Source organism: Juglans regia, chromosome 2, assembly GCF_001411555.2.
Source record: "Juglans regia cultivar Chandler chromosome 2, Walnut 2.0, whole genome shotgun sequence".
Lineage (NCBI taxonomy): Eukaryota > Viridiplantae > Streptophyta > Magnoliopsida > Fagales > Juglandaceae > Juglans > Juglans regia.
This window is the reverse complement of record NC_049902.1, coordinates 31,565,273-31,577,763: the sequence shown is the minus strand read 5'-3', so window position 1 is coordinate 31,577,763 and position 12,491 is coordinate 31,565,273. Positions and strand designations below refer to the sequence as shown.

Genomic DNA, 12,491 nt, shown 5'->3' with positions numbered 1-12,491 from the left:
CTGCTGCAATTGAGCTTTGTACTTTGCTATAAGCATTGAATATTATGCCATGTTTTTTTTTTTTTTTTTCCCTCGCGTCCTTCGTGGCAGCTCCACATTGCCCACGTTAAATGGACCACGAGTGAAGGTTAAGATTATAAAAGTATTATTTCTTTATAATTATAATAAGTCTACCCTAAATAGTTTTTTAGACGTTAACTTCAAAATAATATTAGTTGTTATCAAAATAATAATAATATTAGTTATACAAATTTTAGTTTTACACTCTAGATATATTAGTCTTAAAGAATTTTATACTCATTATTTATTTTTATACCTCACAATTTTTTTTTATAAAATATAAAATATTTTTCATAAGGTGTTGAGTGTGAGATTTTAAGATTTTTCATTTGTTTTGTTACATTTCAAAGATTGGTTTTAGGATTTTTTTATTCTAAAAAAAAATTAATTTAATCATAATTTTTTTATTATAAATAAGGATTATTAATAAAATTAGAAGTTTCATTTTTTTTATAAAAAAAAACTTATAAATAGTATAATTTCAAAGATATTAAAAAAAAAAAAAAAAAAAGAGAGGAGGTGGTAGTTGGCAGTGGCAGATAAGCATTACCCGCATAAGTAATGCTATGGGTCTCAAATTTGAGATCCAAAAAGTGTTTTGAAAAGAATATATATATTTTTTATGTATTTTTTTAATTATCATAAATTTTTTAAAAAAATAAAAAATTCATAATATTATTAAAAAATATTTTTTTAATCATTCAATAATAAAAAAAAATCTCATTCTAGATATTTTTGGTTTCTCTCCGCATAATTCTTTTGTATTCTTTTAGGGAGTAGAGCTACATCTTCCGATGGATATGATTTGAAAGTCGACGAACAGGTAAAAAATATTTTTTTATTTTTTATTTTTTTTATTTGATATATTTTTTAATTATCATAAATATTTATAAAAAATAAAAAATTTATAATATTATTAAAAAATATTTTTTTAACTACTAAATAAATAAAAAAATTCGAAACACACCTTCATAAGATATCTTCGGCCATTTAGCATCTGTGTCTTTTGGGTTATAACTATTCTTCGAGTTCGAATCTTCAACCGTATTTATTTACTTATCCCATATTTCCTGTCTGAGAAAAGCCCAAGTTATAGACTCATAGAGTAGGCAGAGTAGCTAACGTTATTTGATGTGAAAGTTGATGATCCAAGGCCCCACACGGGCTTGCTTGAAGGTGAGTGCCATTATGAATTGGCAGTGAGACAGAGCACAGCAACTTTACAAGGTGAAGGAACCGTTAAATTGGAGGACTGATTAGCTTTTGCCCATGACGAGTGAAACCCAGATTCCAATCCGCTTTTTCTTCCAGAAGTAATGAAGTATTGCGCTCAACTTGCGGCAACGATCACAAAGGAAATACTGGTTGTTCATTTTTTATTTTAATTCATATTAAAAAAACAAAGACAAATGAAAGTTTTACTCTATGTTTAGTTGGGTGGTTGAAGAGATACAACCAGTTTAGTTCGAAATTTAGAATCGAATTAGGATGTATCGATTTTGTATTTTTAAGAATCAATTCTTCACTGATTACCTCTTTAAATCGATATTTTCAATTTTAACGATTCTAATCCAATTTTTTGATTTTAATATATTATATTATTTATTATATAATATATAATAGTATATTATAGTATATTATAATATATATTATAATTGTATTATAGAATATAGTGATATATTATAGTATATTAATATAGTAATATAGTATTAGTATAACTATTAATACAATACACTATAGTGATATAAGATTTTAAAATTTAATATTATATCAATTAATAATTTACCATATAATACAAAACTATTTTATATATAATTATATATTATATATAAAAATCATAATATATATATAAACATTCAATTTTATTAAAAGAAAATTGGAGCAGAATTAATTTTAGTCAATTTTAAAAAAAATAAAATTGATATTAGACCAAACCAAACTCGGGTACCGGACCGAACTAATTCGGTCCAGTTTGCCGATTATTTTTTTACACCTCTAGTTGGATGAATAAGTTCAATTTATTTCAAACTAATCATTGATAACACTTATTACTTTTTCAATTTCTCATAAAATAAAAAATTAAAACTCATCTCAACCTATTTACTTTAAAAAACATCTTAATAAAACCCACACAATTTAGAGATTAACTCAGATCATCTAAACATCTAAAAGCAACTTTAAGAACTCGAAAACAAAATAAATTCTCGGGTAGAATACCGATACTTGGGGAGGATCAACAACAATGGTCCATGGGCCAGCGAATGTTATCTCAGCACCTCATGATACTAACTCACAAGTTAAGAGGAGAACAGTATTTTCTCTCTCTTTTTCCAACTTTTTTTGGCAAATGTAGTCTCTATATATAACAATTATCAGACATGATGAGCCACGAAACCACACCATACACCGCATTCCCCATGAAGTATGAAAAACCATCGAATAAAAGGAAATAAATGGCGACAAATGATAGTTCTTTCTGCCCAGTATGGTCAACAATAATCGTGTCCATCTTCTCAAATTCCATGTATCTCGCCCAAACACCACGAACCAAAATGGAATCCCATATTTCATGTCCCTCTTCACATTTTAATAAGACTAAAATATTCCAGTGACTAAATTTCTACATTTATGGATTCTGTCATTCTAGATCAACTCCAGATATAAGGCTTCTTGTTTGCCGGTCAGCCCGAGTTCATTCAGTGTCAAAGCCCTCTCTGTGTCACCGAAAGCCCGCCTAGGGTATGGCCTCGCCTGTACCCTCAATGAGAGACATTAGAACAGATACAATTAAGGGCAAACTCTTCATAAAAATATGTTTGTAATTTTTTGTAATATTAGCATGCATAGACAAGTTAATGCCTACAGGAACTTATCCTTGTATCCTGAATAAGTTGTAGTTTATAGAAAGCATGGGCTTTGCTAGCAGAACTCAAGAGGGAATAGAGTATAAAATACAGAGTACTTACCAATCTGTAAGATCCAGGTTTGACAACTCTACCAATATCTATGAAGTCAAAGAGAAACTGCAAAGCAAATAACAATGCATGTTTAGCAAAGAGCCAAGTAATTAAGCAAAACAATCTTTCCTTCACAGGGTTCACCTGTAGCTTGTCAGACTTGAGAAATCGGCGCCCACGGCGGCTACCATCTGGCATCCGTACTAGAAGGTTTACAGCATTTTCATCGTTTGATCCTGGTTCCTGAGGCAGAGAAGCCTCTTTTGCAGCCAGTTGTCTCTCCAATTCCTGCAAGCAAGAATCATACAGACTGCAGCAGTAAACAACTTGGAAAACAATAGTCTCGCCAATGTCTTCCTTGCCCGGTAGGCAGCAAACACCAATATTTCAGGTGTACTTTATGTTTAAAAAAACCAGGTTTGATGTACTGATGCAAGAAAAAGCAAGGTACACATATATCCCACCATGCAAGGATAATTATAAGCATAATATAACGAAGAAGAACCTTGTAAATGAAAATCATTTCAGGTCACCTTTTAAATAGAATCATGATATCCAACACTGTTGTAATCATTAACAACCAACCATTACTGCTCAAACCATACATAAACAGAAAAGTTTCAAAGTTCCAAGTGCAATCCCTTCTTATATGAAGGGGAACTTGTAACTTAAGAATTTATAACCAAATTGAAATTTTTTTGAAAACTTCAATATAAAAGGATAATTATTCCAAACCCAGCTTAATAAAACAAAATCAAGTTAATTGGTACAACTCTACCGAACATACCAATTAACAATACCTGTTCTTCCTCCAATTTCCTTCGAGATTCTTCCTCTCTACGTCTTTCTTCTTCACGAGCTTTTTCTCTAGCTACTTCCACTTCTATACGACGAGCTTCAGCTTCCTCCTTGGCCTTCAATTCTTTTTCTTTGTCAGCCAGCAAAGATGCATGATATTCATCATCCTGCAAGCATCACACAAGTCATAGAGCCAAGGAAAGTTAATTCATGCCATCTTTGGTGGCCCAAATTTCTCATTATTTATGGTCAAAGCCCAAAGCAAAACCTGTTGTTCCCGTATCAAGCGCTGTGCGGCCAAGGAGGGTGATGGAGGGCGAGGTTGCCACTGGGGATAATGACCCTCGGCTTGCATGAAATGATGAGGTGCATATGCTGAACGATATCCAGTCCCTTCAGGAATTCCACCAAACATTGCAGCCTCCAGCATGACTGCTTCATCATGCTCCTCAGAAGAAATCCCTCCCCACTACAATTTGGTGAAGAGTAAAGGTGAAAAAGAAAAGTTGGTAGAGAACATTGAGTTTATAGTTGATCAACTGCAAGACCGAACTTTAGTCCAGATTTACAAATGGGAACAGTGTTTATAAAGTAAGGTACCTCATCAGAAGGAAAGGCATTTCCGTTGTGCTGAGGACGACTATGCAAATCATGCTGTCCAGGACTTGATGGTGGGCTATCCTCAACAACTACAACATCTTTGGCAGACTCAACAGAGCCAGATGACATGTTACGGGACCTATGCCTGACAAGAGGCTGCTCTTCAACATCTTCAGCTTCCTCTTGGATAAATGAGCTTCCAGGCTCCAACCTAGATTGATCACAATACCCTCATCATATTTCCTCCTCCAAACAGTAGAAATTGCATATCAGGAGCTAAGAATTTTATGTTTATGACCTTTATGGCTGGTACAAAGACAAGCCACACTGACTTGCCAGAAATATGTGAATAACTAATAGGCAGGAGGAGACACCTACCTCCCATTTGATGCAGATAATTTTACTTGCTCCCCCTCAGCTGGCTTAGAAGATCCAACATCTGATGCTCCAGCACTTTCCCCTCGCTCACGCAACGCTTTCTCTTTCTCAGCCGTCTGAATTTGTTTCAAGTTAAATAGGACCAAGATTCCATTAAATTAAAAGACACTTGCATGCAAAGTGTAAATAACAGACCTTCAGGGACAATGAAACTGCATGTGCAAGTTCAGCATCTTCCAAGTGAGATTGCCTTGGCCGAGGCTCCAGCTCAGCTAAGTCCTGCGTCAAGACACACTTTTATTATCAACAGGGAACATGGAGGACATGCTTGCAAGCATTAAAGGCTAGGCTCGCATACATTGTGCACTCCCTCCACCTCCCGTTTAGAAGCCTCAATGGCAGCTAGAATCATTTCTTCTTCTATGTCATCACTATAGTCTAGCAATCTGTTAGATTCAGGAGCATTGGGTCTAATGTTTCTGTCATGAGAACCATCACCCAAAATATGATTGTCTTCTCCACCACGCAGTGTAGCCTGAGCAGTTGAGGCCGCTGAAAAATTCTCATCATCATCATCATCAATTAAAACAGTCCCATGAATATCTGGGCCGTGTGCACACTCAGTTTCAGTGACATCCTCAATAGTAGGAGTGCGGCCAGACCGACCAGATGGCTGACCGCTATCCTTTACCTCTATGGGAATCTCCCTAACTTCTCTTGGATGTGTTATGAAGGGTGCACGGTTTGTAAAACCAGAACTACTATCCAAAAAGCTTCTACTAAAGTCTGGATCAAGATCAGAAGATGGGTTCATATTTATAGCCGTTGATGGAAGTTGTAAAGGAGGTGCTGAGGGTTCAACTTGATCAATGTCCATGTAATCATCTTGTGGAGCAGCAACAATGGTTTCATGCATGCTGAACATGAAAGAATGAATTAAGACATAAACACTAAAGCAGGAAGCATGAAACTTGCAGAATATAGTAATTATTGGATAAATGAGAAGACATAAAGTAGCATACCTAGCTGATATGTTTCGATCTCCTTCACTAAAATGTGCATTCACAGCTTCATTTAGATCACCACCGTGTGCCTGATTGCAAGCAAGATGACAGATGAAGTGGAAATGTAAAATTTAAGAACTTGATTTCAGTCAACACTAAAGAGTTGTTCAGTCACGTGGTCATATAAAAGCAGAAAAGAAACCTGATTACAGAATTCAAAAATCTAAGTAAAAAGAAACCGCTTCTGTCACCAGCTCATTAGTCCATTTGTCTGAGTGGGAATGCCATAAAAATCCCATTGCAAGAAGTGGGACTTCCTTTCTAGCATCGCCGGTCGTTCAAGGACAATACAAACTAATTAGGTAGTTTGGGAAAATATAGCTGGATAGGGATGCCCTCTTATCCTCCATGATCTAATTGAGCATAATATGTTCGATAATTTAAAGTACAAATCCTTGATTGCTATTCCCAACCAATCTAATCCTTGATGTATTTGTGGGTCAATCCATGTGTCATACAAAATACAATAGTTCATCTATCTTTGACCGTATGATATTCTCAATCCCCGTGAATTAATAGAACTGAAATGCACGAATCCCTAGTGAAGGGAAAATTTTCAATGGCATATATGACAATTTGAGAATATAATTCTATCGAAAAAATACTCTAGTTCCACCCACTGAATAAACCGAATCATAAAAAAGTCAATTACCATAAATAACAATTGAATACATACCGTCCAAACATAATAAAACGCCAATCTAATAAACCATACACACAATAACTAGCATCTAAATGATCAAAACCCAATTATCATCGACCAACAAATAGCAACGAATTGCCAAGCTGAACAGGCTACGAAGACAAACCCTAATCAAAGACCGAACACCTAACAGTAAAGACTCGGAATTGTGCACGAATTGCACACCTACAAGTATAATTTAAAAAATCCATGAGATATCCGACAAAACCAATCCCAAAATACGATCGGTAATTACCGAGAAGAAGAAAACTTACCTCGAGTTTTTGAACGGCAACTGCTTCGGTCGCCCCGGTGATGCTGATGAATGTATCGATGGCTTCTTGATTAGGCCTCGCCATTAAAGAAACGAATTTCTTGTGCTCCAAGGGGGTTTTCTTCTGCTACTTTCGTCTTCCTTCGGTTTCTCTCTCAGGGGAAGAAAAGAGATTCATCCGTGTGGAAAAATATATGCATCCGTGGTTGAGGAGGAGTGCTTATATACTTTTACTCCATTCTATACCCATTTTTAAAAAATACAAAAATAAAACAAAAATGATAAGACAGTACCTTCTCCAATCTTCTACGACTCTTGAAGATAATAACTGGCTCTCTTCCTCTGAATATATCTACATTTCTGTTAACAATAATAACAATAATAATAATAATAATAAATATTGTGAGTTTCTATTCTATATCGCCGTTGATTATATTAATTAAATATATATTTTTTAATTTTTAAAATAAAAATAATATTAAAAATATATTTTTTAATAATATTTTATTTAATTTTTAATTATAATTATAATTCATCTCATCTTAAGAATAATTTTTTTCTTAAAAAATTAAAAAAAAAAAAGTTTCAGCTTACTTTTTGACACTTTTCTTTTTCTTACCTTTTTATTTTTTTTTTATTTTTTCTCATATTTCATTCTTAAGCCACCAAGCTTTTTGTTTGCAAATAAGACAAAGGAATAGGGAGTCTATTTTATAATGAATAGAAAAGCACCCACTGTCGTGGAAATTTATTGAAAGGATTTTTAGTGACAACTTTAGATGCAACTAATTAAATGATAAGTGATTACAAATAAATTTTATAAAAATAAATTTAAAAATTAACATAATTTCATGTGATACATTAGATATACTTTATAATAAGATAGTAAATTTTTATAAAATGTTAAAGTGTTTATTTTTATAGTTAAAGTGTTTCTCTAATTAAATATTGAATTCCAAGTTTTATTATCTTTCTTCCATGATTTCAATTCGTTACCAAATGAATAATGAATCTAGAGAAATCTCACAAATTAAAGTAGGAAATGTAAATAAAAATTACAAACCCTCATTGTCATTTATTATGGCATTCTATACCATAAAAGATCTAGGAAAATAACGAAACCTTTCTTCAAGTGTATTTATTTGTGAGGAATTTTACTTATGGTGTGAAATTAATAGGTTTTAAAAAGTTAATATACATTGCGCAACTCACATAAATAGGTTTTCAGTACTTGTAATGGTCTAAAGTGCGAGTATGTATATGTTCTTACTTCATTGAGTTTTTGGTCAATGAAATCTTATCACGTGTCTAAATTATTCCTATAATCTTGAAAGTATAAAAGAAACATTCATGTAGTTAGGTGTAAATTCTCTTACCCAAATAAATCAAGTTCAGTCCATCAAAAAGTTATTATTAAGAATAAAATCTCTTTGACCCAGATAAATCAAGCCCAATCTATTAAAGGGTTACCATTATTAAAATGCAACTGAAAAAAGATAAAAAGAGAACAAAGAAAGCAAATGTTAGAGGAGGGAAAGGCAGGTGATAGGAAAAGAGGGAAAAATGAGAAAGAATGAAAGCAAGCCAGACACGAGAGTGGAATAAAGTTGTCATCCATCACCACTCCCAATGCCAAGATAAAAAAAGATTAGATCGGATGAGAAAAAAACTTCTCTTTGAGGACTACTTCAGCTTCTTCAATCTCATGATGAGAGCTCTAGAGAGAAAATCTCCTCTAAAAAATATGTCTACAGCCTCTATTGTACAGTAAAAAATGAGAGACTGTGAGAGACTATATAAAATGCTTATATTATAGTAGAGTTTCCCTTCAAACGATCCGTGAACGTAGGCACTATACCGAATCACGTAAATAAGTGTGTCTTTATCTCTTTTTATATTTCTTATATTTATTTTATATTTAGATGTACGTACGGACACCGTACAACAGTTTCGGACTATCGTCGGGGACACCAAACCACACCGATCAAAGCCCGAATTATCACCGTGGGCCGAGAATGATTCTTTTTCTTATTTCTTACATGTTGTGTTATTTTTTTATATTAACACCCGTAATTGTAGAATTTTTTATATATTTATTTATATCGAAAGTTATATTTAATATAATTACATTTTTTAAATGTTAAATATATAAAATAAACCAGAAAAAATCGTAAAATGGAAATGTTGCTTTGACATAAATCGGCACCTTCTCATCCTCTACGACTCTTGAAGATAATTATTAGTAACAATTATGTTACAGGTACCTGTCATTGGGTACTTGTTATAGAATCGTGTGACGTGGCACCTTCTCATCCTCTACGACTCTTGAAGATAATTATTAATAACAATTATGTTACAGGTACCTGTCGTTGGATACTTGTTATAAAATCGTGTGACGTCATTTTTATATTATTATTTTTAAAAAAATACTCGATTTTTTTAGAAACCCATAGGCGCCAAACTCATTATTGATATTTTGCATCTTAGAACTTGTCTTCATCGTCTTCATTCCTTGGCCAAATGCTCATATAGCTCATGCATTTTAGTTTGGTTGCTGCAACAAAACAATGTTTATAAGAATCTAGAACTTTTCCCATTACTTAAGGCACATGTAACCGTTGTGCCGTCGAACCCCCATCTGCGCTAATGGTCGATTTCTAAAAGAGTGTTGTCGTGGGTATAAGCATTTTTGCTCTGTTTTATGCAATTTTTTTTCTTCTATTTTTCTATATTTTGGCTACCCATCGGAAGGAATCTAAACTTTTTTGTTTTTACTCCTAATCTTTAAAGGTCCAGGTCCAAAATATGATTTAAACTTCTTGATCTTGCGATTGCCACTTCCAGTTGTTCCGTGCGAGGTGAAGTTTTTGTTTCTGCACCCAAGTCCAACCACTTCCAGAATATGACTTAAAAGTTTTTTGTTTTTGCACCCAGGTCCAACCACTTCCAGTTGTTAAACATTCTACAACACAAAAACATCCTCCAGGTCCAACCACTTCCAGTTATTCCATGCGAGGTGAAGATTGGGGTTCGTAGCAGTCTTCTGTGCGGGGTGTTTTGTGGGGTACTATGGGTGTGTTCTCTGCGAGGTGAAGTGCCGAAGTGAAAATTAATTTGTCTTCGTGGGGGTGGAGTCGAATATCATAAGTAAATCAAAAGGTGCAAACGCACCGTTTAACTAATGTAGACGTGGAGCCCCAAGTACACGGGGGGTACCCGTCCTGAGTGAAAGTAGAGTTTTTGTATTAATAAATGGCTCTCTTACTCGACCTGTGTAAGTGCATATATTAGAATGTATTAATAATATTTTATTAGTGCTTATTATGTCATTTTTAATTATATTAATTAATGTAATACATTTTAAATGTATTTGATCGGTATAATTATAGTGATAAAAATATCGAATAAAAAGTATGATAATTTGAATATCATGTTTATCTTCGACATGCATGTATGTTTGCCTTGATTTCCCAACGTGAGAAGTTGGTAATCACGTGGTTACCTACTTACCCAACTTCCATCAAGAACAAAAATTACTTATAGAGTTTGTCTCTTCAAGAATATTTACGAAGAGAAAAGCTACACCCACCGATTCTTGCTCTAATACATTCTCCCAATTGACGTGGCAACTGCCACTTGGCTTCTTCTTCTTTTCTTTTTTTTTTAAATAAAAAAAGACAAAAATCAGAATGGTTGATTTCGTTTTCCTTCCTTTAGAAACCCAATTTCTTTCAACTCTTCAACTCGAAGTGAGGTTATATTTGTTATTCTTGAGTTCTTACACTCGATAGAGAAAGGTGGTGCTCTGTTTTTTTGGCAGAGAAGGGGTGTTGGGTAGGGGAGGGGCCTCTAGAGAAAAGGAATGAAAACTTCATTGAAATTTTGCATAAAGGAAACTGACATACTATATTTCCTATTTTAAGGGTATCGGTAACTAACTAGAGTATTGTATACCGTGACTCATCTTCATAACATTACAAATCACAACCAATAGAATTTCACCACTTGTTCTACTTAAACGAAAACACAAATAGAAATAAAAGTCAAGTAAAAGTCTTCTAGAATTCTTCCGTCCATGCGCTGGCTTAATCTCGAGCGTCTACTTCATCAATGGTCACAAACTGGCCAACTTGGTCTTCTTCCTTGCTTATTCCTTCAAATTATTTTAGCCCCAAAACCACTTCGAACATGTCACAGAGTCTCTCCATTCAAAACATCTTGTCCACAAGGTGTGGGTAGGTGTTCTTCATCTTGTAAAAACCCTCCCAAGTAGCATCATCTTTCTCTTGGCCTTGCCACTGTACCAGGACCTCCACCAACGACAAGTTGACCTTTTTACGACTTCTCTCTAGTACCTTCACAAGCTATAGCTTCACAATTGCCACTTCCAGTTGTTCTGTGCCAAGTGAAGTTTTTGTTTCTGCACCCAGGTCCAACCACTTCCAGAATATGACTTAAAAGTTTTTGTTTTTGCACCCAAGTCCAACCACTTCCAGCTGTTAAACATTCTACAACACAAAAACATCATCCAGGTCCAACCACTTCTAGTTGTTCCGTGAGAGGTGAAGATTGGAGTTTGTAGCAGTCTTCCGTGTGGGGTGTTCTGTGGGATTCTATGGGTGTGTTCTCTGCGAGGTGAAGTGCCGAGGTGAGAATTGATTTATCTTCATGGGGGGTAGAGTTGAATTTCAGAAGTAAATCAAAATGTGCAAACGCACTGTTTAACTAATGCAGACATGGAGCCCCGGGTACGCGGGGGGGTACCCGTCCCGTAGAGTTTTTGTATTAATAAATGGCTCTCTTACTCGACCTATGTAAGTGTATATATTAGAATGTATTAATAATATTTTATCAGTGCTTATTATGTCATTTTTAATTATATTAATTAATGTAATACATTTTAAATATATTTGATCGGTATAATTATAGTGATAAAAATATCGGATAAAAAGTATGATGATATATTCCATGGCCTTGAGGCTATGGCTAGGGGCTATAAAAGTCCTCATGGCAAACTGTTTTCTGGCTTAACACACTGGTACACATCGCAATTACAGATATAGTCCTTCACTTCAGCTTTTAAACCGGGCTAGTAGAATTCTCTCCTAATTATGTGTATTGTTTTCTCATAGCTCGAGTGACCCCTACTAGGGCTGTTATGAAGCAGCTCCAATAACTTCTTCTTAAAAGGCCTATCATTAGCCACATATAATCTGTCTTTGTAGCATAGCAGGCCACATATAATCTGTCTTTCTGCAATTTTTGGGCAAAAAATGACCCAAAAATTGCAGAAATGAGCCTTAAATAGTTCAAAAACAGCTTCTGGACCATTTTAGAGCCATAAAAATAGAATTTTTTTTTAAAAAGAGTTTAAAAAAGAAAAAAAAGTTACATGAATAAAAATAATATATACATAATACAAATTTATATAATTAAGGCTCTAATGAAATACTACTATAGACTACAAGTCTACTATCTAATAAACTAATAAATAATAATAATAACTAAGCTATTACAAAAATAAAATGAAAAATCTAAATAATTACAAAGTTACAAAGAAAAAAGTGTCAAATGGACATTGTATCAACATTACAAAATTACAAATCAAATACATAATACGTACAACTGATTCAAATTTCAATATTTTAAGAAATTAAGAATCTAAAAATAGAGGCGAA

The 12,491-nt window shown here is 33.9% G+C and overlaps 1 protein-coding gene across 1 annotated transcript; it reads right to left on the bottom strand.

Annotated features, from left to right (window-relative positions):
- Positions 1 to 2,403: 2,403 nt before the first annotated feature.
- On the bottom strand, positions 2,404 to 7,106 carry LOC108984430 (plant UBX domain-containing protein 8). Its single transcript, XM_018956388.2, has 11 exons — positions 6,815 to 7,106; positions 5,816 to 5,886; positions 5,152 to 5,710; positions 4,989 to 5,072; positions 4,794 to 4,909; positions 4,416 to 4,626; positions 4,084 to 4,284; positions 3,818 to 3,982; positions 3,162 to 3,305; positions 3,027 to 3,083; positions 2,404 to 2,811 (listed from the first exon to the last, which is right to left on the bottom strand). Exons 1-11 carry the CDS (start codon positions 6,896 to 6,898, stop codon positions 2,704 to 2,706), a joined length of 1,800 nt encoding a protein of 599 aa, XP_018811933.1. The 5' UTR covers positions 6,899 to 7,106; the 3' UTR covers positions 2,404 to 2,703.
- Between the last annotated feature and the right edge of the window lie 5,385 nt (positions 7,107 to 12,491).

Bases quoted from the DNA above. Each gene is read 5' to 3' on its own strand.
- LOC108984430 (XM_018956388.2), bottom strand. From the start codon at position 6,898: ATGGCGAGGCCTAATCAAGAAGCCATCGATACATTCATCAGCATCACC. The intron at 5,887-6,814 runs GTAAGTTTTCTT...GCTTGCAATCAG, and splicing joins TTGCCGTTCAAAAACTCGAG to GCACACGGTGGTGATCTAAA. The intron at 4,285-4,415 runs GTACCTTACTTT...ACCAAATTGTAG, and splicing joins ATGCCTTTCCTTCTGATGAG to TGGGGAGGGATTTCTTCTGA.